At 40.0% G+C, this 27918-nt stretch overlaps 1 protein-coding gene across 3 annotated transcripts; it reads right to left on the bottom strand.

The window, feature by feature from the left end:
- Nucleotides 1–136: 136 nt before the first annotated feature.
- RNF20 (ring finger protein 20) lies at nt 137–27918 on the bottom strand. Of its 3 annotated transcripts, none has more exons than XM_049896071.1 (20): nt 27854–27918; nt 26528–26682; nt 20524–20691; nt 20262–20409; nt 19926–20108; nt 15866–15984; nt 12516–12662; nt 12264–12341; nt 11948–12067; nt 10713–10892; nt 9596–9731; nt 9146–9267; nt 8650–9026; nt 7140–7257; nt 6403–6552; nt 3527–3739; nt 2538–2663; nt 2255–2395; nt 1482–1583; nt 137–1213 (listed from the first exon to the last, which is right to left on the bottom strand). In XM_049896071.1, exons 2-20 carry the CDS (start codon nt 26654–26656, stop codon nt 1037–1039), a joined length of 2934 nt encoding a protein of 977 aa, XP_049752028.1. In that variant the 5' UTR covers nt 26657–26682; nt 27854–27918; the 3' UTR covers nt 137–1036. The 3 variants fall into 3 exon arrangements, with proteins under 3 accessions (XP_049752028.1, XP_049752027.1, XP_049752029.1); XM_049896070.1 differs by having other exon boundaries at nt 27801–27908; XM_049896072.1 differs by lacking the exon at nt 27854–27918 and adding an exon at nt 23917–23991 and having other exon boundaries at nt 26528–26617.

The following is a 27918-nucleotide window of genomic DNA, read 5'->3' as shown; positions in this document are numbered from 1 at the left end:
CAGCCAGCCTTTTAAACTAAATTGATTACTTGGGTTCGAGAGAATTCAAGTCCAGGACAGCGGATGTAAAATCAACTAAAAATTACAAAGATAAAAGTTTCAAAGGCATTAAAAAAAAGAATCACAAACACAAAAGCAAACTGAATCCTGCTTTAATTGAAGCTTGTAAAATATAAAGTCCTACAGAAACATTACAGAGGATCTTCTGGAACAATCTCTGTCGGGAGGAGAATGAGTCCAATTTGTGGCTCACCAAAGTCTCTCTGTACGGAGTTCCAGAGTGCCCAGAAAATGTCTTCACCATCTCAGCCCTGTTCCCCATCCTTTCCAATCTTGATTTCATTAGAAGATAAAAAGAGCTATATTATTTGAGACTATTCTGGCCTCAAGAAACTTAAAGACTTTAATTAGTAGAACATTCAGAACTTAAACTTTAACAAGAAAGCCAGCTGATCTTAACAAGTTACTCTGCTAGCAAAAGGGAAATCATCCTGGACGTAATTTCATTAAGGCCTCAAACCATCCAGGAAAGAGTAGCACAATTACACCATTTTATAATCCAAGTTTACAAAAAGTTTACTACCCAAATCAAGAAAAGGTTGTACCCACAGATAGCTTATTTCTAAAGCATCACTCCCCAAAACAGCCATGTGTTCCCACTCTTCTTTGCCCCCTTTTCCAAGTCAAAAACACAAACCTGACTTCTTCAGGAGGAATGAACAATCCAGGATTATACAGTGGGCCCAAAGAAGAAAATGTCCAAGAGTGTAAAGGCAGGAAATAAACAAAGCTGGTAGGGAAGACAAATAAGAGTTGTTTGTTTCTAATTCATCCTAAAGCCAAGACTTGCATTTACCAGTCCTCTCCTCTACAGTCATCTAGCTATTAGAGAGGAGACTCTGCAGGTAAAGTCTGTGGAGTAAAGATGGTTGACAAACTGCCCTGTAGGTGACAGTCAAGGAGAAAAGAGGTAGAGGTTTGGTAGTTAATGAATAAGTGCCTGTCCAGCCAGCCTCTCTTCTTCTCTTGACTTGGATCAACCAATGTAGATGCGATGGAAATCATTGGCACCAAAAGCAGCATTACACTTGGGACATTTACGCTGTCGGGTGTCATAGCGAGTTTTCACACACTCAAAGCAGAAAACATGAAAACACTTAGTAAGTACAGCATCCTTTTTACGCATGTTGCAACACGGACAGGTCAGGCGTGCCTAAAAAAGATAAATGGTCAGAGTCTGAGCAACCTTAAGTTTATGATCCAATGACTCTCACATGTACGTAAACAAACAACAATAACTAGAAGAAAACCCCGACAAAGACCTAAGACAAGAGTACCACTTTCTTTCCCCCCAAAACAAACCATTCTCCGATTACCTACAGGTAAAAAAAAAGTCCAGTATTTATTCTCCCAGTTTCTTAGTAGGCCATTTCAGGCCTTGACAAACAACACAAGGAAATCACTAAGGCGGTTTTTCTAACCTTGTAATCCTTAATCTCCTCCATCAGAATTTCGTCACATTTGGGCACATTGTCTGGTTTCTTTGTGGTCTCCAGCTTCCTTCGAAGTCTAGAGATGTCCTCCTGTGGTAGAAAAGCATACCCATTAGACATACTTCCTCACACCTGCCATTTTTGAGAAAAATAACTGCTGCAACTTGAACTTTCTGTCCTTTCGTGTCCAACTATCCTTAAGAAATGTGGAGAACTGCAAATGGCAAGACACTTTGTTTGAGAACAGGCAACCGTGATCATATCCCAGAACTAGAGCTGTATCTAACTACTGCCAGTTCAGTCCTATGAAAATACAGTCTTAAGAGTTCAGACGGGTAGAATTTAAAAAAAAAAAAAAAAGGTAAAAATCTCATAGGCCATTTTATTTTAAGCTAAAGGTACACTGGGTTAAAATAATTTATAGACTTATGGATAAGGATTAAAAGGCAACATGGGAAATAGGTGACATTCGAAAAATAAATTATAGGAGAACACTAAAATCCTCCAAACTTATTATGCTGCTACTTCTTTAATAATTCACCAACTCATTCATTTAATAAAATTTCATGCCTACAAGGTGCTAGGCACCATGACGGGTTTGGGGGATACAGCAGTGAAGAAAACATACTCTATCTTTTCCCTCAAGAAACTTACAGTCTAACAGATGACATATATTACACGGACTCTTTCATATTATAGATCACTTCAAAGCTCAGCAAACACCTAAAAGGTAAAATGAAAGGAAAGACAATTGCTCTTGCCTGGGCGCGTTTGAAATTGAACATGTCCTTTTCTTTGGTGACACTATTCTCCACGATCTCATCCTGAAAATCATGTAGCTTCTTCTGAGCCAACTCCAGTTGTGCTTTGAGGTCATCTGCAAGCTGGGCTGCTTCCATTGCCTGTGGGGGATGTACCAACAACATCATCTCATCATCTGTATTTCCAATGGGGCAAAATGTTAATCCAAGACCAAGAACAAAAGGTAATAAGTGTTATACTGAAAGAAACCACCTCTTCAGATCACACAGCAATCAATCGTACCTTACGCTTATTCATCTCCAAGGCTTGGGTCCTAAGACCCAGCTCCTTCTCCCCCGTGCCAATGTTGCTCTGCAGCAGATGCTCCTTCTCTTCCAGTTTTCTTACTACCTGTAATTGCGCATCGACCTTGGAAGGAAAAATCAGACTCTAACATAAACAGGAAATAAGAAAAAAATAAAACTGACTACGCTCTGTTAATTCATAGGCCCACAAAATAGAGTATGTTAGAAATCTCAAACTATTACTGATTTTACCCACGAACTCTTCAAAATACATGCAAGCTACAATAATTAGAAGCTTCACTTTCAATATAAAACACTGCTGAAGATTCAAATAAGAGTCTGGGAAACCACCGTAAAGATTGCCAAGAATCGAGGAAATTACATACAGATGTTTCTCTTCTCGCACTATGTGAACCTTCAAAGCCTGGCAGTTCACAGTAGAACAAATGGCCTGCAAGTTATAGCTCCAATAAAAGTCTAGGTGCATCTCTTTCAGAATGGCTAGAGGTCTTTAAAAAAAGTACTTTTTCTTGAAATATATGTACAAAGTAGAATCAAACAATATTAAAGAGTAAAAAAGTAAAATCATACACCAACCCACAAACTCCCATCCCAACATCCTGTGGTTGCTAGGTAATCACTCTTATAGTTTCTCACAGAGCCTTCCAGAAATTTTCTAAATACATAGTCTGTGCACACAAATACACACACACCTTATCTTTTTTTTTTTAAACACAAAAGGAGTCATAAAATAAATCACTTAATGATGTTTTAGACATTTTTTCCATATTAACAGATATATAGTTTTAACAGCTACACTGCAGTCCTTTGTAGGGATGCATGATTTATTTAACGATGATTGTTTTATTTTCCATGTTTTTCCTCCTATTACAAGTAATGCCACAGTCATCATTCTTTTATACATGTATCTTCCTGCAGAAAGTACTCTGACTGAACAGAATGCAATGTTCTATTCATCCTAATTACCTGAGTCTTCAGAGTCAAAACCTGATCTGCTAGCTCCTCCTTCTCCTCTTTAAGCAATTTGTGAATCTGATTGGACTTGATACGTTCTGACATGAGCTTGAAATTTGCGTCATCCTTCTCTCGCAACTGCTGCATCAAACGGATATTTTGTTCCTGCATGTCTTCAAAGGCCTGCCCTGTGACATCCATCTCAGACAGGAGAGCTTCTTCCTCCTAACATAAGGAAGAAAAACCTTTATTTCAATAGCACTGGACTGGTCAGGCATGCCTAAAAAAAGACTAACTCATTTCTAAGTCCAAAGAAATGAGCACAGGAAACTAAACTTTCCACTGTTCATTGAGATAACAGGAGCCCTGGTGGCACAGTGGTTAAGCACTCGGCTGCTAACCAAAAGGCTGGCAGTTCAAACCCACCAACTGCTCTGCTCTGCTGTGGCAGTCTGCTTCCATAAAGACTTGCAGCCTTGGAAATCCAAAGGGTATCCTGTAGGGGCGCTTTGGGCGAAATCAACGACAGTGGGTTTGGCTTGGGTTAGTAACAGGGAGAAACTTAGTTTTAAGAAGTTTGGTTTTGTCACTAAGTTAGCCCTAGCAATACAGAAAAAGCCCTGTTATCTGAAGCTACTGACACTGATTATGGGTCTGATACTCAGTAGCTGATCCATACTCAGAATCAATTAAAGCAGGCAAAAATTACACAAAGTTTAATCTACAAACTGATAGAGTGATGCTCGTTAAGAGAACTTGTATCATAAAACCTCACTTCTTCTCACAGTTTTCCACAATTATAATACTGAATTCAATCTACAACCTTTCCAGTAGTATTGCAAAAATCCAGTTTCATAACAAACTGATAGGTAAAGAATGGTTAGCTAACAATAGCCTTAATTTACATTTGTCGGAGCATCTTTTCATGTTTAAGAGTCATTTGTATTCTTTTCTGTGAACTATTCATCTCCCTTGCCTGTATTTCTATTGGGTTGTGGGGTTTTCCACACTATCAATGTTTGTAGCTTTTTCATATATTAGAAAGTTAAGTCCTTTTATGACATGAGTTAAAAATATTTTTCCTGTTTATATTTTCTTTTGGCTTTGGTAACGATTTTTGCCATGCAGAAGTTGTTTTGTTTTGTTTTCCGTAAGACAAAATTATCAATCTTTTCTTTCATGTTTTCTAGCCTTTTACTAATTGTTAGAAAGGTCTTCTCCACTCCAAATTTATAAAGGGATTTACCTATGTTTCTTCTAGCTCTTTTATGGATTCGCTTTTTTAATACTGTATCTATGATCTATTTGGAAATTATCCTAAGTATTAAGTGTTCAAGTATGCATCCAATATTTTTCCAATAATATTTTTGCCCCATCACATGTAATAATCTTTTTCCCCACTAATTTAAAATTAAATCATATATTACAGTACTTATATGTACCCTGGTCTATTTCTAGACTTTCTATTCAGTTCTAATAGTCTACTCCAAAAAACCCATTGCCTTCGAGTCAATTCTGACTCATAGTAACCCTGTAGAACAGAGCAGAACTGCCTCATAGAGTTTTCAGGGAGTGCCTAGTGGATTCGAACTGCCAGCTTTTTGGTTAGCAGCTGTAGCATTTAACCACTACGCCACCAGGGCTTCCAATAGTCTACTAGTTCCATGCTATTGTATTTACTGAAACTTTTGGAATCCCCTCCCTCCCCACTACTACTGGTCTTCTCTTCCAGTTTTCCTAGCTGTTTTTGCTTACTTTTCCATATGTAATTTAAATTCAGTTTGTCTAGTACCAAAATAAACAAAAACAAAAGGAAATCAGTATTTTTATTGGGTTTGCATTAAATTTGCACATTAACTTAGGGAGAACTAACATTTTTAAGATAGTGAGTTTGTGCTATACAATAACACAGTATGTCTTTCTTTCCTTCCACTTGTTCTAGAAACTGTGGTAGTACATTTCCTGACTTTTTTTTTAAACAAAGGGGCAATCAACAAATTTAAGAAGAGCCAAAATATCATTTTTTAAAAAAGAATATGGACAGAACCTAGTGAAGTTCCTCTTTTCAAGGTACTTAATGATCAAGTCAGCAGAAAACTTCTTCATCTCATTATCATTATGGTATTTCTTAGGAACAGTAAAGGTATTCCTAACAGCGAGCATGTATCATGAAACCTGTGAAAGACGGAAGCTGTATAAGGCAGAAACCTGCCAGAGGAGAAAAACTCAAATATTTTCCACTAAATAGAGAGTGACAGGTAAGTGGTGACTGTACCCTGTCAAAGGTGGAAAACTCGCAAGACCTGGGAAAACAATGCAGTCCTGTCGAGTCCCGACTCACGGTTTCACTGCATGTGCTTTTTCTAACCATTTTTGGTATCTTTATTATTGAACGTTAATAAAATTAACTGGCACTTAAAAATTAAGATACACATGTTTATTATAAGAAGAAAATTTCCTCCTATAGTTAACATGCTGGTTATTTATTTATAATTTTTTACTTAGGGCATAGTTCTCTTGGTTTCATCTACTTATAATCATAAAGTGTATAAAATTTTATATACATATTTTTCCCATTTTATATTCACACTATCCCCTGCTTTCAGATCAGCAGGGAAAGGACAGATTCCTCAATAAACAATGTTTGAACAACTGGCTATCCATTTGAAAAAAAAGGTAAACTTTCTGCCTCACAAAAATCATGAAACAAAATAACAGATAGGTGAGAATTTCAATGTAAGCAAATGAATAAGAAAATACATAAGAGAAAAAATATTAAAAAAAAAAAAAAAAGACTGGAATGAAAGAGCAAATTTCACTGGCAATGACTTCCTCTCGTCAAGTAACATTTATTTAAAGAGCCAGTCAAATGAAGAAAGTGTGCCCACCTGCTTGGCCATGGCCAGCTTCTTCTGCAGGTATTCTATCTGCTCCTCTACCGCCCGGATCTTCCTCAAAGCATCCTCATCAGCCATTTTCTTGTTCTCTTTTTTCTCCTTATCCTCCAGATCCTTGAGTCTTTGCCTCAGATCTTCCAACTAGAGGAGGAAAGCAATCACACAAAAATGAAGAATAAGTTATATTACAATATTAAAAATTAATACTGTGCACAAGTGGAGGGCCCACACACCAAAAGAACCTTTACAAAACTACAGAACAAAGGACTAAATGATATACATACAGCACACGACAACACTGTTTTAACATCACTGCATTCCAACAACACATGCCTCCACCAGCAACATTTTTGAGGAGTACACATACACCTTCCTTTAGGATAGTGGCTCTTGCCCTTTTTCCTCTAGGCCCCATATTTTTTAAGATTATGAGACATTCTTCCCATAAGTAATCAGAAAAAAAGAATCACTATAGCAAGGATTTATATGAGAAGAAGGGGTAATAAAAGCTTTGACAAAGCTATTCCTATCCCCAGTAATTCTAATATACCTTACCTCCTTACAGAGAATCTGAAAATCTCTAATTTAGTGGTCTCTGAAGGAGTAGAAAATGTTGCTGAGTTAAATACTAACTTCGAAGTTAAAGACACTATAACCTTCAGAAGTAAAAGAAAATCCCACAAGTGAAGATTTTAACCAGAATGACAGGTAAAACTAGACTAGACTACCTCTGCCTTAGACTTCTTCTCAGCTGCCATCAGTTGAACTTTGTCCCTCTGTTCCTTTGGGGCAGAGCGGTACATATCTAGTAATAGTTTCATTTCCTTCTGGCTCTCCTGTGCCTTCCTATGATGGGCGGCGGGGGGTGGGGAGGAGGGTAGAGGATGATAGAGGGGAAGGAATGGCATAATGAGAAAACAAAGGGCATCAGAGCAAGGAAATTGTGAATCAAGCAGAATACGTTAAAACAATTTTATTTTACACTTTATATCACACATCTAAAAGACAAAATTTTTGCACAGACCTATCAAGAAACTTCTGGATATACTCAAAAAGTATAGAAGATTAAATTATATTAATGAATTATTTCTCCCTTTAAATAAAATTCTCCAACAGAGTTATAAAAAAAAAAAAAAAATCACTGTAATAAGCAAGCAAATTTCTGGGGCCTCAGTGTTAAAAACTGAGATTCAGTAAGTCTGGGATCAAAAAACCAAACCCGTTGCCAGCAAGTCGATTCCAACTCATAGCAACTGCCCCATAGTGTTTCCAACAAGTGGCTGGATGCAAACTGCTGACTTTTTGGTTAGCAGCCAAACTCTTAACCACTGCACCTCCAGGGCTCCAGGGCTCCAGGTCTGGGATAGGGGCCAGGTATCTATTTCAAACAAATCATCATACAGATGATTCTGATACCATGCTTGAAAAAGAGATCAAAAGGAAGGAAAAAAAAGAGGAGACATTTAAAAGTTTAAAATTATACTACTAATCCTAGATTTGATAGCTGAAGGATTAATGATCAGCTGAAGATGAAAACTTCATCTTGTACTAAATTATCAAACCTCTTATCCATACTTGTATATACAAAAAGAGTTCAGGTGTTTTAAACACAGTAGTACCCTAAATTCGAAGATCAAAAAGAGAAAACCATGAAAAATGGACAGCAAGAAGTATCGAGCTTAACCACTGCTATCAGAGAAGTTACTGGTTACCCATTAGAAGGGACAACATGTGAGGTTATGACAAAGGTACTGCTTCAAAGCCTATAGGAGTAAACCTAAAACATCTTTTAAAATGACCTGGCATATACACAAGCTAACTTTCAGGCAAACAGATCACGTACTGTTCAAATTACAGTGATACACATTCCACCCAGTATAATCAAATTATAGTTAATGCCAGTAATCTGCCCAAATCCAGAAAGTAGCAGTAATTAATTTCCAATAATTCTCATGAATGTTACTTCCAATTATGACACCCCTTCCTTTAATTTGGATTCATGAAGAATAAGGCTACAGCCACAGGGTTTATTGATACCTGATCCTGAACCAGGCCACACCTTAGCCATGCAGGCCACTTTGGCTGTACACCTGATCAAAAGCTGAGGCCACATTAATTGTACATTATACTCAAAATATTACAATCATCAGATGCCCTGCCATCAACCAAACAATTCATGCATGATGTCCTAATCTTAGCTTTTGAGTGAGAAACAGTTATTCTAAACGTTGTTCTTACTTGAGTTCAATCTTCAATTGTTTGATAATTTCTGCTTCCTTTTTCCTTCCATCATCATGTTTCCCCTTTTCTTTCTCCTTGGCAGAATCTCTTTCTTTTTCTGACTCTTTTAGTTTTTGCTTCTCTCGTTCTCTCTCCTTTTCCTTCTCCCGTTCTCTTTCTTTTTCTCGCTCCCTCTCTTTCTCCCTCCGTTCTCGTTCGCGTTCTTCTTCATCCCGTTTGGACTTAACTTCGTTGACTTCCTCCTGTGATGACTTTGATGCTGAGGACTGTGTTGATAAGTCCTCAGGATCCTGTTTCAACTCTGCAGGCTCATCCTTAGGGTCCTCAGTACTCGACTGAGACTGCAGAAGTGCACTGCCGCTGCGTAGCCGTGTCTGGGAGGACAAAGAAAGAGGAGATGCACATAGCTTACGGTAACCACAATGCTTTCCTTACTCTAAAATAACTCTGAAAACTTAAATACAAATAATACTAATTCTACCCTTCCTGGTACCTTGTTCAAATCAGACTGGGCTTCTCTCAATTTCCGCTTGTATCGTAGGACCTCCCCCTTCAGCTGGTGATTGTGATTCTGGAGGCTACTGATGAGGTGGCGCATCTCTCGATTTATAGGGCCTTAAATACAGCAACAGCAATGTTATGAGGAACTGTGATATGGGCAAAGGCACAAGGAGAGAAAGTGCGGAACACATCAGGAACCTCTAAGAAATAGGGAGAATTACCCAGAAAGATTCCTTCTCAGGAGATGAAAATAAAACTGGTCAACTTGAGTTAAAAAACAAACACCCAGGCTGTGAACCAAAATCAGTAACAGGATTTGATTTAAGGTGCTTTAGGACTTCTGAGCTCCAGTGAATACTAACAAATCCTCGTGACTACATTATATCTTCCAAGGTAGGCATTCACAGCAGACCACTGCAGGGTGGAGTGAGAATAATTATACCTGCTTGTTCGTTGGCAGCGAGCGTCTGCTCAAATTCTATCCTCAGCATTTCATACTCCTTGCGGACCTGGGCCAGGGTATCTTCGAGCTGGATCACTTCAGTCCTCAATTTCTTGTGAAGACTAACCTCATCTCGCTACACATAGAAAAAGGAACCAATCAGAAATTCTTATCAAAATATGGAAATATCATCATATTCTATTATTCTGTTTCTAAATTTGATCTATATGAACTGGGAACAGAAAAAAAAAAAATCCCAAGAAAAGAAGGAATTATTTTGCAATGTTCTAATTCAATCAATACTGAATGAGCAATGGCCAGCTACAAAACACTGAACTGGGAACTGGCGGGATACTGAATAAATAAAGGAAATGGACCCTAACTCTGAGAATGTTACAATTTAGATGGAGAACTAAACCACACGAATAGTACATAAACACACATAAAGTAAGATACATCAAATTCTACTATTCAAAGAGATCTGTTACAAGACCTACTATAAAGCATTACCTTAAGGACTATGAGAAACACAGAAGTGAATGTATGAATAAAACAGTTTCTGCCTCTAAAAAAAATTATCTACATATGTCATTACGTGCTATAATGGTACGTAGTGATGCAGTGTGTACCCAACCTTCTCCTCATATGCCTAAGGCTTCAGCCATACTACAGCACTTGCCGTGCTCTCTCACATTTTTATACACACTGTTCTCACTGCTGCGAATGCCCTTCCCCTATTTCTGGCTTCCAGTAAACTTTTTATTCTTAAAACTCTCATTTCACGTCCTCACATGGAATCAGGAGGGTTCCACAGTTAAACCAGGAAGCCTCCACAGTTAAATGAGATGCTCTATCTCCTTCATCACGGTACCTTGTGCAGTGCCTCCATTATACCACACTGTACTTTAAGGGATACTTTTCTCCCCACTAGACTATAAGATCCTTGAGGTCAGAAACTCTGTTGTCTCATCTTTGTATCTCCAGCATCTAGCAAAGTAAAGATACACGACCACTCTGTAAATGTTTGCTGAATGAATGAGAGAGAAACTTGAGCATAAGAGAGTATAATTTATGAGTCAGAAATGCTTATATACAGAAGACAAAGTAAGGGTGTTACCTCAATGAGCTCAACCTGACGCTGGTGGGTGCCCCTGGTGCCATGAAGCAGGGTCCGAGCCTCATCCAAGTGTGCTTTCAACTGCAGGCTCTCATTGTACAGGACGGAGAACTGTGACTGCATGCAGCGGTATTCCGGAGTCTCCTTAACCACTTCCTCCACTGCACTCCGTAATTCCACCTTAGGAAGGCCCAAAGAAAAAAAAGAACAGAATTTAGCATCAGTGCCCCAGATACTAATAAAATCTTGAACTCACTGATGTCCTGCACAATTGAAACCATCTTTACGAAGGACCATCTGAGGTGTATCTACCCATTCCTCTTGTTACATAAAATCTATCCTAGATAAAATCTGAGCACCCACAGGCAATACCTGGATACACAGTACTCTTCCCTCAAGAATTATTTTAATTTATATGTTTTTGCATTATGCTGTCAACCTAGACCCAAGCACACTAGACGAACCCTATGAAATTGTCAAGATGTTTATTTTAAGAACACAGTGGAGGGCTCTGGCCCCTAACATGTTCTCTTTATTAACAGTCACAAAGAAAAATATTTTTAACATTATGTTGAAAAGTCATGCTTCTCCTAAGCGACTGTTTGCTTAAATTATTCAAACTCTTTAATTAATCCAGGTTTTTTGTTTTGTTTCTTCAGTTCAAACATCTTTATTCATATATTTACCTGAAAACAAATCAAATTATAAAAGACAGACAGCTATGTTTAAAACAAGGAGGAGGAGACTCCCAGAATTCCCCTTTCTCCCAAGAACCTGAGAAGGGAAAATTATGTTGGGGATGTTTGAAAACTAACAAGATCACTATCACGTTTCTTTCTGTTTTGACAGCTAGAAATCTGCGGCAATTACTGCCATATGAGCAGCCTACCCTCCCACAGTACGTACATACGTGCTCCTTGCATGTATCTTGCAGGCAGGACCCGTTTTTTTCAATCCATTTTGGATCCTCAACCTAGTTAGCCCTACTCCTCATTTTTCTCAACAACTCCTAAGTTAGAGTGCCTTGATTTATTCTGTGTATCTCTGTGAGTTGCTTTAAATCCTTTTTGGAACAAGGCAGAGTACAATTAAGTAAACATACTATAAATAAAAAGATACAGAAACAAAACTTACACTTTTCTTTTCCCTCATAAATTACAAAGGTTCATAAGTATGCATGTGAGTAAGTCAGCTAAAAGTCTGATTTTACCACCCCTCAGAGATGCTTCTTCTACCTTCAGCTTCTCATTTTGCGTGGTGACCTCCTCTAAGTCCTGCCGAAGTTTCTCCAGCTCACAGTGACGGTTCTGAGCCAATTCTTTGTTCTCCTCAAGCTCGGCGTTCATTTCCTCAAACTGGAGAGAAGGAATAGTGAAATGAGAATAAAGAAAAATAGTTCTCAAACCATTCCCATTTCTAAGCTTCCAGTCTCCACTGATTCACTCTTCTGCAAAATCCCACCTGGCCACTTGAGAACAAAATCCTAAATTCCTAGCCCAGTGCCTGACAGCAGGCTCCAAAAACATTTCCTGCGTGAATCACCGATTTTACCTTCCGGGCATTGATAGTGATTGTGCCACCATAGAGGCTGCTCCCAGCGCCATACACCTTATAACCTTTTGAATTCACCTACAGTGAAAAACAAGATTCTTTAGTGAGAGACCTTAAGATTTTAGTCTTATAACCATAGCACTTTTAAAGAACTCAATTTTGCCCCCAGGCACCACTAGCTAAGTTTACACTATCTGGGGAACCTCCTTAAAATGACTCTAGCTTCTAAACTATGAATAAAATAGCACTCACTCGTTCTAGGACTTCTGCTAAGTGTCGGTTGAGTCGCTGTTCCCTCTTTCGAATTTTGTCAATATCCCACTGCAAGTCATCAATCATGGACTCCAGGACAGACACTCTTGACTCAGCCATCTCCACTTTACTCTGCAACTTGGAGAACTACATCCCGAAGACAAACATTCAAAAAAATTTTAGAGAAAAAAGACCAAGTTAGAAAAGGAATCCCACAAAATTAACCCCTGCTTATGCATTATTACAGAAAAGATTTAAACCGAAGATGCTTCACCCTCTACAAAAATGAAATCACAGATTCTTTTAAAAGTTCTGGGTCAGCTTCAATCATGAAAACTGTAGAAGTCTACAATAACTCTCCCACAAGGAAAAGATGACATAAGGTTCAATAAATTTTCTACCTCTGAAAAACACCATTTCCTTAGATAGACCACAAACCACCAGAAAAAGTATATTTTTTAAGAGACAGAAGATAATCTGTCTCTAAGAGAGAGAAGATAATCCGGAAACCCTGGTGGCATAGCAGTTAAGTGCTAGGGCTGCTAACCAAAGGGTCGGCAGTTTGAATCTGCCAGGTGCTCCTTGGAAACTCTATGGGGCAGTTCTACTCTGTCCTATAGGGTCGCTATGAGTCTGAATCGACTCGACGGCACTGTGTTTTTGGGTTTTGGTTAGAAGATAATCTCTTCATTTTACCAGATAAATATTTTAGAAGATAAAAATTCAAATGTACATTAAGAAAAAACAGCTGTCTTTACCTCCAGCTTCCATTCCCCACATTCCCACAAATGATATTCCATATAGAACAAATGGAAAACGTCCATTCTCTTTTTTAAGTCGATCCTAGAGCAATCTAGAATCAGATACCACAAAGGTATTTTAAAACCTTTGTTGTTTTGTTTATTTAGGAGCTATACACCAACTAAAGCAATTTAGTATTTTATAATTATAAAATTGTTACATGTTCATATTATTGTTGTTGTTGTTCTGTGCCGTCAAGTCACTTCCGACTGATAGCAACCCTAAAGGACAGAGTAGAACTGCCCCATAGGGTTTCCAAGGAGCGGCTGGTGGGTTCAAACTGCCGACCTTTTGGTTAGCAGCCTGAGCTCTTAACCACTTCGCCACCAGGGCTCCTACGTTCCCATTAATCTATATATACCCTTTGTGATAGTTTTAAAACACAGTCCCAAAATTGAAGACCCTGCCTCTTGAATGTGGGTCATCTTTAGTGACCCATTAGAAATGACACTACATAACTTCTGAGTCTGTATCAGAAAGGCCAGGCAGGCTCTGCCTGGTGCTCTTGGGACTCTCATTCTCTGGGAGAAACCAGCCACCATGTTAGAAGTCCGACTTCTCCGAGAATGCCATGCCAGGGAGGCCACATGCTGGTGTTCCAGTGAACAACTAAGCTGAGCTCCCAGATGACAGGCAGCATCAACACTCAGCCATGAGAGTTATCTTGGACATCAGTCCCACTGACCAAAACGACATGTCTCTTTAGCTTAGTAATGCTGAGATTTAGGAAAGGGCCGGAAAAGGAAGCGCTTTCCACCTTGGTAGCAACTATTTTATGCCTTAAAACGTGACAGAAGATTGTTCTATTTTCTTACCATGCCCCAATTTTTTTAATAAGTGCCGCTATATTCGAACCCTTTTGAAGGTTGATGAGACTCTACATTCATCAGCAAACTCCCAGGATGATCTTCATGCAACCAGCCCAGCACGGACCTTGGCACTGGAGTTTGGGAAGCACGGGTATAATAAGAAACATGGGCTTTGAAGCTAAAAAGGAACTGCATGCAAACCACAGCTCGATCACCTTCTGGTTGGGTGCTTTTGGACTAGTCACTCAACCTCTTTGAACTTTTTTCCTTAGCAATAAAATGGTAGTGGTTTGACCATTAGAGATAACATCCATAATGTGTTTAAGTGCGAGGCACTAGGTAAATGGTAACTACTAACTTACTGATCAGCATGAGAGTTGGGGGGCCAAACTAAGTAGGCCAAATCTCAGAAGCACATCCTTTAAACTAAACCAAAATGATCGTCAGTAGTGTCAGATGAGTCTTAGGAGGCCTATCACCCCTTTATTGCAATCATTTTAAATGAATGAATAAATGCCCAAATCTTGGCAAAGTTTGGTACTATTTGTGCCCAAGTTTGGATTGAAAACCTACTTCCCACAAGTTGTTAGGCCATCATCTATGCAGTAGTTTCTACTAACTTATTCTCTGTTAAATTTCTACGAATTCTTTCCTCAGTAACATTGTGCATGGTCTTTTTTATCTGGAGTAATTTATTATTTGGGGGTTTGGTTTTGGTTCTGTTTTTTTAAAAGCCCACATGATGCTACTTCTTCCTAAAGACTAATATCCTCAAATGTATGTTCAAACAGAGGCCTAGTGAAGTGAAGAGGACTTGAAGCACTTGCTGGTGAAGATCAAAGACAACAGTCTTCAGGATGGATTACAGCTCAACATAAAGAAAACAAAAATCCTCACAACTGGACCAATGAGCAACATCATGATAAACTGAGAAAAGATTAAAGCTGTCAAGGATTTCATTTTACTTGAATCCACAATCAACACCCATGAAAACAGCAGTCAAGAAATCAAAGGATGCATTGCATTGGGCAAATCTGCTGCAAAAGACCTCTTCAAAGTGCTAAAAAGCAAAGATGTCACTTTAAGGACTAAGATGCGCCTGACCCAAGCCATGGTGTTTTCAATCACCTCATATGCACATGAAAGCTGGATAATGAATAAGGAAGACTGATGAAGAACTGGCGCATTGAATTATGGTGTTGGGAAAGAACACTGAATACACCATGGACTGCCAGGAGAATGAACAAATCTGTCTTGGAAGAAGCACAGCCAGAATGCTCCTTAGAATCAAGGACAGTGAGGCTTCATCTCACAGACTTTGGATATATTACCAGGAGGGACCAGTCCCTGGAGAAGGACATCATGCTTGGTAAAGTAGAGGGTCAGCAAAAAAAAGGAAGACTCTCAATGAGGCGGACTGACACAGTGGCTGCAAAGACGGGCTCAAGCACAGCAACGATTTTGAGGATGGTACAGGACTTGGCAGTGTTTCATCGGAACTAACTCAACAGCACCTAACAACAACAACAGTAAAGGAGAAACATTAAATTATTTTCTTCCCTTAACCTTTCCTCAGACTTTGATTCTTCAGAGCTGGTTGCTACTTTACCCTGCTCTGTATGCCCTTAAATGTAAAAACAGGCTTTCTAGAGTAAGGTAATCCTTGAAGCACTCAGAATTCTGAGTCGAAGCCTGCCATAAGCTACCAGAAAGAGCCATCTCTGCTTTCTGGTCAAGTACCTCCTGTGACATGGTGCGGTGTTTCTCCTGAAGAAGGTCTGTCAATTCCTGTAGCCGCATATTCTCTTGTGTGAGAAAGGAATTCAACTCCTGCACTGCTTCCTCTACTATCAGATTATCTAAGGAAGAAGAACTGTAGTTTAGTTATCTATAGTGTAAAATTTTAAAATTGTATACCCCACATTAACATATTAGCTTACTTCCTTTTCCTCAAAACTCCATGAAGTAGGCTGGTTATTATTATCCTCATGTGATCAAAATGAAATACCCAGAGTTTAGATGATTTTCTTAAAGAAATGAGTCAACTCTGCACTTCTGTAAACAAACAGCCTATGTCACCCAACTCCCATCTCTTTCTATAAAGCCAAAATGTCTGGAAAACAGAAATAATGGGTCTATAATTTTATTCATATACGGTACAGTCCCAGAAAACTTTGTTCTAGATTGCAGATAAGACAGAGGTATCTCTAATCAGTGTCAGTCTAAACAGCAATATAATTGTATTTTACAAGGCTATCACAAATTTCTATTATCAACTACCAACATAAAGCATATCTCTCTGTTGGGAGAGAGAAGGGGATCGGTGAGCAGAAATATTCTTCTTCAAATAACCATCTATAAAATCATGAAGAATAAAGATAAGAACACAAAATCACTTATTATATTCTAGAATACTACGTTAGGGACAATCCTGAAGCTCAAAAAATAAAATGTACCCTACTATTTACAAAAAAAAACCCAGTGCCATCGACTATTTACAAACAAAAACCCAGTGCTGTCGACTATTTACAAAGCAGGTAGGTAAATCTAGAGAACCTATTTTACAGAGTTAATATGTTTAAAATTAGAGTCACAAATACTATAACTCAAATTCCAAATGTTATTAAATAAAACCAGGTACCCTGAGGATATTTACCTGCCCTTCAGAAAGAGCTGTCAGGAAGAACAGGACCTGGACCAGGGATCTTCCACCAGTACTGCCCAGCAGAATCACTTGTGGAATTTAAACTGAACGCTTTCCTAGGACCCATTCCATACCTATTAAATCAGAATCTCCATGTTACGGAGATCAAATATGCTATTGTTGTTGTTGGGTACTGGCAAGTTTATTCTGACTCAAAGTGAACCTGTATGACAGAGTAGAACTGCCCCATAGGATTTTCTTGGTTATAATCTTTATAGGGGTAGATCACCAGGTCTTCCTCCCTCAGAGCTGCTGGGGGAGTTCGAACCACCAACCTTTTGGTTAGGAGCCAAACACTTTACCATTGCACGGCCAGAGCTCCCAGAGTCTCCATAGCAGGGCCAAAAAAATGTCTGTCCAAAAAACTCCCCAGGTGATTCTGATGCATAACCCAAGTTAAGAACTAGGGTCTGAATTTTTTTTTTTTTCAATATCCTAAGTAATGAGAACAGCTTAATAAATGTTTAGTGAATTCAAGTCTTTTGAATCAGGAACCAAATAAACACAGGAGAAAAATGAACTCCAAAAAAATTTCTAGTTGACACTACAATTCATACCTTATATACCTGTACCTCTTAGAATGTTCTGCTTATCAATGGCGTTGCCTTTTGTGTTATAAATAACAGCTTCCAAAAAAAATAAAACTTACTGCCATCGAGTGAATTCTGACTCAGAGAGACCCTATAGGGTTTCTAAGGCTATAAACCTCTATGGAAGCAAACTGCCACATCTTTCTCCCATGGAGTGATGGGTGGTTTCAAACTGCCAGCCTTTTGGTTAGCAATCAATCGCTTTGACTGCTGTACTATGAAAAAAATAATAGCTTAGTAATTTATAATTTTTTTTTAATTTTTATTGTGCTTTAAGTTTACAAATCACGTCAGTCTCTCATACAAATTTCATACACACCTTGCTATATACTCCTAGTTGCTCTTTCCCTAATGAGACAGCACACTCCTTCTCTCCACCCTGTATTCCTGTGTCCATTCAGTCAGCTCCTGTCACCCTCTGCCTTCTCATGTCCCCTGCAGACAGAAGCTGCCCACATAGTCTCATGGGTCTACTTGAGCCAAGAAGCTCACTCCTCACCAGTATCATTTTCTATTATAGTCTAGTCCAATCCCGGTCTGAAGAGCTGGCTTTGAGAATGGTTCTAGTCTTGGGATAACAGAAGGTCTGGGGATCATGACCTCTGGGATCCTTCTAGTCTCAGTTAGAACACTAAGTATGGTTTTTTATGAGAATTTGAGGTCTGCATCCCACTGCTCTCCTGCTCCATCAGGGATTCTCTGTTGTATTCCCTGTCAGGGCAGTCATTGTTTGTAGCTGGGCACCACCTAGTTCTTCTGGTCACAGACTGATGTAGTCTCTGGTCTATGTGGCCCTTTCTGCCTCTTGGGCTCATAATACCTTGTGTCTTTGGTGTTCTTCATTCTCCTTTGCTCCAGGGGTGTTAAGACCAATTGATGCATCTTAGATGGCTGTTTGCTAGTAATGCAGATAATATTCTGCATTTAAGACCCCAGACGCCACTCACCAAAGTGGGGTGCAGAATATTTTCTTAATAGATTTTATTATGCCAACTGACCTAGACATCCCCTAAAACCACGGTCCCCAAACCCCCGCCCCTGCTACTCTGGCCTCCAAAGCATTCGGTTTATGTAATTGATGTTTTTAATGTGTAACTTAAACCCTACCTTAAAATGCATGCCATCAAGAAGAATAATTTAAAGTACTGTTTAGTATACTACTAGTTTTAGTTCCTTTCTAAATACAGCAATTATTTTACTTGAACTTATTTAAAATTAATTTAACAATGTAACATTAACACAGTCTCTGTATACAGTGTATTACCTGCATCACTAGAATTTAACAGAATCTTCTAACTAACCACTCAAGGACAGCCAAGGGAGAAAGAGATAGCACATGGCTCTGTTTACATTAGGTGTCTGGGAGAACTCACATTCATTCAGCATAACTTAAGCACTCACTGATGCCAAGTACAGAGCTAGGAACTGGAGAAACAAGAAGGAGTGAGCCAAGGTGTGCACCAAGAGACAGTTTAGTTGGGAACCCATATATATGCAGATGTGATGTATGACTACAAAAGTCCAGAAGGACATGAAACAAATTATTTACGATGTTTATCTCAAGTGAGACGGAAGGATTTTTATGGACTACTTTTATGTACTTTGATTTGTATGTTTTAAAACAAGTATGTGTTATTCTAATCATACACAAATACCCAAACACTAATGAAAAAGCAAAAAGAATCCCTTATCGGCCCAATTACTTTGTCTGCACAATTTTTACACGCCTTTTGCATGCTGCTTCTTTTAATTCTGTTGATAATCTAACCCCAGTATCCTTAAAAACAAAATTAGAGTAATACAATCCCTGCATGTTCACCAATGATCCAACCTCCATTACATTCAGCTTATTACTTTCAAACAATATTATTTCTTAATGGTAATCAGAAAAATTAAGATATTGCAAATAGACCATGATTTGTTGAAAACATAAAATCAGGACACTTACTTGCATCTGAGCAGCATTTTACATCACAAATGACTAAAAGAAATACAACTTAGCTACACCTTCCTGTGTCACAAATACTGTACAAATCTAAATCTCTGCTCAGCCCTGAATAATATCGTAATTATTTCGAATAATACTTTCCTTTCAAATACTTCTCCATCCATATAATATTTTTTATTTTGTATTTTTTTAAACCCAGAGGTCATCTAACAACTGTTAAACCTGAGCTCTTTTTGAAAATATTAGATAATGAAAAAAACATAAGAACATTAAAAACTGATTCTTTGAAATCTAAGAGTACCAGAAGAGGGCTGATAAAATCTTTCCTCAACTTCTTACAGGACTGTCATGTGGCTCAGCATAAATACCATATGAAGCACTCGTAAGATATTAACATACCATAGTAAAGGCATTACTGGTGATGCGGAATATTAGGATTCAAAAGATTTAATTAAAAGTAAGTAGGTAGGCTCGTGTACTACAAATCAGCAAGCACAGTATCAAAGGTGAGTTCTTCTTCCTCCTCCTCTCTTCCCCATCTCCTGGTTCTTGCCTTACCTCCACTATTTAGCTTCCGGGATAAGAGCTCCACTTTTTCTTGCAATTTATCATAGACAGTCACAATCTGAGACACAGCTCGGCGGGAAGACTCTACACGCTCCTGCAGCTGAGATTCCATCTCTTCACTGGAACTGCTGGCCAAAGTAGCAAGGAAAGAGAAAGCTGGCTCTTGCCCTTCCCCTGAGGACACGGGGGAAAAAAAAAGCCCGCCAAAATTATAAAACTGGAAGTATCAAAATCCATTTTTTCCCCTCCAATGGACAGCCTCAAAGCAAAGCTCTACTTCAAAAACCCAGATGACATGCGGTGGTAGAATTCTTCACAAACACTCACCTCTCTCTCGGTCATCTTTACGTTCCTGATTGCTATCAGAGTCTGGTTCTGGTTCAGGCACAACAAGGGCTTTTCTTTCTGTGAGTAGGTCTCCCAAGCCCTGCTCCAGATCGTAACGTTTAAGGATGATACGGATGTTTTCATCAAACTGGAGAAGGGTAGATACAATTATTTAAAAAACAAAAGGATACAACTTTGGAAGTAAGGAGAGCACTAAAATAGAACTAAAACGCTCAAATAAAAATCTGAGCAGTTAGCTAACCTGACTCCAGTACCGGTTGACAATCAATAGTGAGGCATCATCAGTGGCCTGTCGTCGTTCCAGTTTTTCAATGTGCTCACGGAGTTCATCTTCAATGGCCTGCCGTTGATCCAGCATTTCTGCCAACTTGCGATTTTTGGTTTGCAGCGTTCGAATGTCTAACTCCTCCTGCCCCAGGAAACCAACATTATTAGTCTCCACAAAGAAATCATACAAATCCACTGTTAAACTCAACAAGATCACATTACTTCATTAGTATTTCCTGTGAATAATGTTATTCTTTTTAAAAAAAAAAAAAACTCATAGCAATATAATTAGATATGAAGTGGGTGCGCAAGGGATAAAGGAAAGGGTGTACGATAATGTGAGGAAAGAATGATACCCACAAATATACTAGAACTTCACCCTCACCCACATCATTATTCTATTCACATGTACATCCACAAAGTACTGCTACTTTGAGGCTCCACCATCCAGCTAGATCACCCTCCGCTCCAATCACCACTGTCATCTCCTGAGCACTGCTCTACATTCACTCAAGGCTTCGGCACCTGGCTCCTTCTCTAGCCCATCCCTGCCATCATCCCCAGTGGGTTCAATATTTACAAGGACAAACCATCTAATCCTCTAGCATCTGGCTTGTCAGCGTCTTGGATTCTTTAACTTGGATTAACAACTCCACTGCACTTCAGCAATGTGTTTCAAAAGCCACATTCTGGACTTCTGTATTATATGAAATCTTAAATTCCAACTTCCCACTCCTTGAACAAACCCTTATCTTTCCTTATTCCCAATATATGACCTCATCTAGACCTCCAGAATTATGAATTCCCTGACTCCTTCTCAGTCCCCTCTATCTCTTCCTTTCATATCTTGACTATACCTCATAGCACATTTCCTCAAACACCTGCCTATCAGCATCCTCATTTCTCTACCCTTAGTTCTTTTACTCTACCTTTGTGAACAAATCCCAGTCTGAATTAATCCCAACATCTGACCATTCCACTCCTATACCCAAGATGCTGAGAGCTACTAGATAAGATCAATACACCACGGAGTCTGAGGCCTTTACAAAATGACTTCCTAACTTGAATAGGTCTTGTAATTTGTCCAGAAATGTTTAACAAGTCATTTATCTACCAATCTCCATAGAGACAATATCAAACTCTACCAACCCCTGTCTCCTTTCACATCCCACTAAGCCAATGACTTTGCTTTCTATTTTAAAGAGAAAATAGAATCCATCAGAGAGAAAGTTCTACTTCCCATCTCTTAGACCCATGGGAACAACTTACCAACCGATGCACATTCTTAAAACCTCAACCTATGCTCGGGATCTTCTTCTCATCTGTTTCTGCAAAAACCTCACTCCATCAATAATTCTGCATCCCACTCGCTATCTTTAACCTCTCTCTTAGCTCCTTCTCATCAGCATTTAAATCTCTGGCTTTAAAAACTAACAACAAAAAATCCAAAATGTAAAACAAAACCTTTCCTCTAACCCTACGTCCCCCTCTGGCCACTTCTCGACTTCTCCCCAACAAGACCCCAAATTCATCAACCAGAATTGGTCTATCGCTTTCACCCTGCCACTCGCTCTTTAATCCACTGCAGTGTTGCTTCAGCCACTACCAATCCATTGGCACAGTTTTCAAAGTCACTGCAGCCCATCTTACTTTTATATCCACAAGCGATTTTCAGACCTTATTTAACCTCTGTGCAGGAGGTGACATTACTAACCACTCCTTTCCTCTTGAAATGCTTTCTTCTGTTGGCTCATATGAATACCACTATACTGGTTTTCGCCCTATTTCTCTAGGTGTTCTTTTTCAGTCTTATTTCATTAATGCAATAACTATTTGAGGACTTCTAATTGTACAGGGTCGCTATGAGTCAGAATCAACTTGACGGCACTGGGTTTGGTTTTTGGGTAATTGTACGGCACTGTGTTAAACACAGGGGATATAAGAGTTAACAAGATAACGGCAGTGTCTGCCCTCTGAGGCCACCGTCCAATGCAGGAGAAAAAGCATGCATTTACAAAGGCAAATTTCAATACAATACAATAAAGGCCATGACATGTGAAGCTAAAAAACACCACCCAGCGCCATCGAGTCGATTCCGACTTATAGCGACCCTACAGGTCAGAGTAGAACTGCCCCATAGAGTTTCCAAGGAACGCCTGCTAAGGAGTGGAAAATGGAGAAGGGCTTCTGGAGAATCAACTTCGACATCTAAAAGTCTAAATGACCTAGGACAAGGGGAAGAGGTACCACAGGCATTGGAAACTACAAGTGGAAAGGCTTATGTGCATACTTCATCTAGGAATTAATGAATACTTTAAGGTGAGAATTATTTATTAGGGCACCAATTTCTTGTTTCACTTTTCTTTCTTCCATTCTGGCTAAAACAACCTTGATAAATCAAAATAGTCCACAGCTTCCCAACAGTACCAGTTTATTAAGGCTATTGATAAACTATATCCTCAAACTTTTCTCTGAATACCACCTTCCTCCCTTCTTGCTTTAACTGAACCCTGAAACCCTCTAAAGTGGTGGGTGTTCTCTCCCACACCCCCTGAGCCCCTGTGCCTCAAAGCAACTGGTTGTTCTCCTTGTTCTCCACTGGCACTTACAGGCCACCCTCCTCCCTAAAACCTTTTAGCTTTGCTATGCATGCCACTGGTCTGTACCACCTGCCACCTGCCTTGTTTCAGTCATCTACAAATGTGTAGGTCACGTCCTAGCTTATATTACTTTCTCCAATACTACTCCTGTTATATTCTTACTAATTTCGATTCCCACAAAAGTGATCCTTCCAACATCTAGGATTATCAATTTGTTGACCTCCTCTCCTCCAAGGAGCTTATCCTCTACCTCCCTCACTCACCAACTCCCAGGTATTCTTCTTCTCACCAGTACCTGCACATTCTCTATCAACACAATTTCATGTTCCCCATTCTCCACAACTACCACTTATTTTTCCCGATCACTTCTCTTTAGTTTCCAGACTCCAACAATTCCCCAATTCCACCATGCTCGACGATCCATTGGTCTCACCTTCATTCCTCTCACTTCCTTCTTTACCAATCTTAAACTCCATGATGAGTCATTATAATCACCCCTTTTATATATCTCCACCTCTTTCCTTGCTCCTTCATCACATCTCTCTGATAAGAACCTCCAACTCTGGTAACACCCAACTCTCCAACTATGCCAAGATGACAACCATGCAGCTAAATGTGCACGGCGGCAACTGGAACAAATAAAGCACCGTGCTGATTAGTCTCACTTTAAACTCATGATCACAAACCTCAAGTGGGCCCTCAGAGCTGCCCAGCAGTCCTACTACATCTCTCTAGCCCATTCTCTCTTCAAGATGACTACTTCATACCTTCTCCTGTCTCTTCAAACCTCCAAAACTTCCTCCCTCATCCTCACTCTCAGACGAGTCTTGATTCTGATTTCACTGAAAAAAAAATAAAAGCAATCAGAAGACAGCGTCCACACCTACCTTCCACAGCCACAGCTACCAGCCTATGTATGAACCCATATCCCTCCTTCCTCACTCCTGCCTGATAAGAACTTGAACATTACATTACATTCCCTCTCTCCCATTCAAGGATATCACACCAGTAACTGTCTCCTCTTTCTGCCACATCATCAAGTTTATCCTTTCTACCAAATCATTACAATCAACAGATGAACAGGCTGTAGTATCTCCTACCTTAAAAAATCAACAAAAAATCTTCCCTCAGCCCCACATTCCTGTCTGGCTACTGCCCCATTTCTTTGCTCTACTTTACAGCAGTACTACTCTTTTCCCCAATTCCTCTCCTCTCATGTTGTCCTACATTGATTGCAATGAGGTTTCCACCCTCACCACTCTACCAGTACAGTTCTTGTTACGTCTCCGGTGAACTCTCCGTTGCCAAATTTAATGATCGTGTTAGTCCTCACCTTACTCCATCCATCAGCAGCACCTGATCAACTCCTTGAAACACTTTCTCCATTTGGCTTCCGGGACCACACTCTCTCTTGTTCTCCTCCTACCTCACTGGCCCCTCTTTTACTGTGTCTTCTCATCTATTTGATGTAAAAATGTTGCAGAGCCCTACAGCTCTGTCCTCAAGCCTCTTTCTATCTATGCTCATTCTGTAGGGAAAAACCTTGGTCTCTTGCATCTAAATATCACCTATGAAATAATGACTTCCAGACTTCTTTCCAGACTCCAGATTACTATATCCAACTGCTATCCACTCAGAAGTCTAACAGCTATCTCAAACTTACATTCCCAAAACCAAACTCATGATTCACCCTCCGTATCTTCCTAAAATCTCCCCTTCTCATATGGTCCCTAGCTCATTTACTGGAAATTGTTACTTGAAAATCCTCAGGTGATCTTGCCTCCTTTCCCTCACATGCTTTGTCCAATTCATCAGCAAATCCTGTCAACACTACCTCCACATGGGGTTCAAGTCAATCATCAAGGTCACTACAATACCCTCCTGTAGCAGACACTTTTGTGCCTCATGATATGACCTGTCGGCCCACCAGATTTCAGCACATGTGTGGCGGACAGCTCCACTCACACTGCCAGTGTTACCACTTCAACCACACGTTGGAGTCTCTCAGTTTTTCAGTCCTACAATCTCAGCTGGTTCACCACAGAACCCTGAAGGAGATGAGTTACTGCCTCCAAGGGCAACCTTCAAACAATGAGGGCAGAATCAGTGGATCATGCCCCAGCTTCCTACCCTTGAAGAGGTGGGGCAACAAGGGGAAGGGCAAAAAGGGGACCATCCTGCTAACTGGACTCCTGCTCATAACCCTTCCTCCTCTACATGTATTCTCCAAACCTAACTCAGAGCATGTCACTTCCCCACGTAATATCTTTCAGTGGCTCTTCAATGCCTTCTGGATGACGTCCAACCTGGGTGCTACGTGATTCCCTAGAGCCTTGCTTACCACAATAAACAGCACATCAAAACCAAAACCAAACTCGTTGCTGTCGAGTCGATCCTGACTCATAGCAACCCTGTAGGACACAGTAGAACTGCCCCACAGCACATATCCAACTCATCTTAACAGTGCATCCCCTTATATTATAATAGCACCACCTGACAAACTGAAGTTCAGGGCTGTCCTCAGTGTAAAGCACAGTGCCTGGCAAATAATAGATACTCCATAAATATTTATATTCATCAAGTGAATAAATGTTCTTTGGGTGCATGACGTGAGGCAATGCTAAGACAAAAATCACTCCCTGGCAGCAGTTTGGTGTAGCTGATCCACAGATGGCCTCAGAAATGGCACTTCAGTGACAATTTGCTCCGAATGTTCCTAGTATTCTTCCTGACTCTGAAAACAAAATCAGCTTCTCTAAGCCTCAGCCTCACAATCAAACAGAAAATAGATGTGGTTTTGTAAGCTATACAAACCTGAAGTGTCTTAACACCATATCCCCATGGCTGAGCCCCAAAACACAGAACTCTGATTGATATCAAAAACATTAGCTTCTGACATCTAATGGATATATAAAATTACAATGAGCTTGCAAAATAAAACCATCTAATGAAATTGTCAGGTCCATAAGGGCAAAAATAATAGCTATTTCACTTACCATTATATTCATATTATTTAGCCCAATAATAACTATTAATAGTTCACATTTACGGAGTACTTACTTTGTCAAAGGCAATGCTGTAAGCCTTTACATGGACTCTCATTTTATCCTCACAACAACCTAGTGACGTAGGTATCGTAATTACATTTTACAGACAAGGATACAGATGCACAGGAAAGATAATAAAAGGTCACACAGCTTAAAAGCGGGAGAGCTGAGAGTTAACCCCTGGCAGTCTGGCTTCAGACCCTCACCCTTCACCACACTCTTAACAACTGTGTTCTACTTCCTCTTATACCTGGCACTGTATTCTTCCATAAATTCTCAGTTTCAGATCACAACTGACTAGAAAAGTACAGTTAGGATTTTCACCACATACCGTTGAAGAGACACCTCCTAGCTTAATTGTTTCCACGGTGGTCCCTGAATCCTCAACAGCTGTCTTCTTCTCTGGAGGCGCAGATGTGCCAGGCTCTCCGGCTGCTCTTTTATTCCCAGTTCCTGACATCCTGGCACAAGATGACGGCTGCTTTCCTGGAGGGGAAAAAAAAAAAGCAGAAACTGTGGTAAGATATGCAGAGAGGCAATTAAAAACGTCCAAAAAGAGACCACCTATGATGCAAAAATTAGCAATTTTTCCAGGCAGCCTTTTAACCTACAACCGTTGATTTCAGACCAAGGAACACAATCTTTAATTTCCTCTTGGGAAAGAAGTAAATTGTGGAGTAAGAGTCAGGGCTGAATTATATGACCACAGATTTCTAAATAGACTGCTGATAAGTAAAACAATAGGCAAAGGATGAACAGACCAAGAAAAAATTTCAGGAAGTTATCCCTTACTTCCTTTGACTTCCCGAGATGTCAAAATCAGAAAGGTACAGTTTGTTTAGGATGGAAATTAACTGTATGATGTTGGAAGAACCAAAGAGCTGAAGAGATCTGGGAGATGTCTAGCAAGTCACTAATACTGGACAAGTCATTTATCATCTCTGAGCCTCAGTTTCCTAAACTAAAAATAACGGCATATACTTCCTATAGGGTCGCTATGAGTCGGAATCGACTCGACAGCACTGGGTTTGGGTTTGTTTCTTCCTATGCTTATGACAAGGATTGAGTGATATAATTACAGAAAGAACTCAACACCCTGCCAGACATGAAGTAAGCACTCAGAAATGCTAGCTCTCCTTTTTATGTGTGCAGTTTCTCTCCTACTTCCAAATTCTCTCCCCACGACTCTGTGCAAACCTAGGGAAGCTAGAATCCCCAGGAGCGAATCCCAATTCTACCTCTCAGGGAGCCTTGTTGCCTTCAAAGAGTGAGTTCTCCAAGAGCTTCAGTTCAATGAAGGCGAATAACAATTTCATCTGCCCTACCTTACCCGCAGGGTTTCGGAGGTCAAAGGAGGCGGAATGGATACTAAAGCACTTTGGTTACGTTAAGCAGCCGCCCTGCCATCACAGAGCCTATAGACCTGAGGTGGAGAGGAAACAGAGGAGCAGCGACTAGAGCCGCAATCCAACTCGAGAGGGGCCAGGAACCCTGCCACCGGCGCTGCCAATTGCAAGCCTGGGGAAGAGGAGCCCCGAAACCGCAGAGGCTGGAGATTCCCGAGGGCCCGCACAGTCCCGTCGCGCCCTCAGCCGTCATCTAACCTGGTTCCTTCAACTCGCGCCGCCCGGGAGCAGAACTCGCGGCAGTTACTCACCGAGGCCCGCGGCGCCCTCCCACCTCTCACCCCTGACCCGCGGGCGGTGACCGAGCGGAGCTTCC

The sequence above is a fragment of the Elephas maximus genome, chromosome 9 (assembly GCF_024166365.1).
Source record: "Elephas maximus indicus isolate mEleMax1 chromosome 9, mEleMax1 primary haplotype, whole genome shotgun sequence".
NCBI lineage: Eukaryota > Metazoa > Chordata > Mammalia > Proboscidea > Elephantidae > Elephas > Elephas maximus.
The sequence above is the reverse complement of the archived record's forward strand: the minus strand, read 5'-3'. Positions and strand labels throughout refer to the sequence as shown.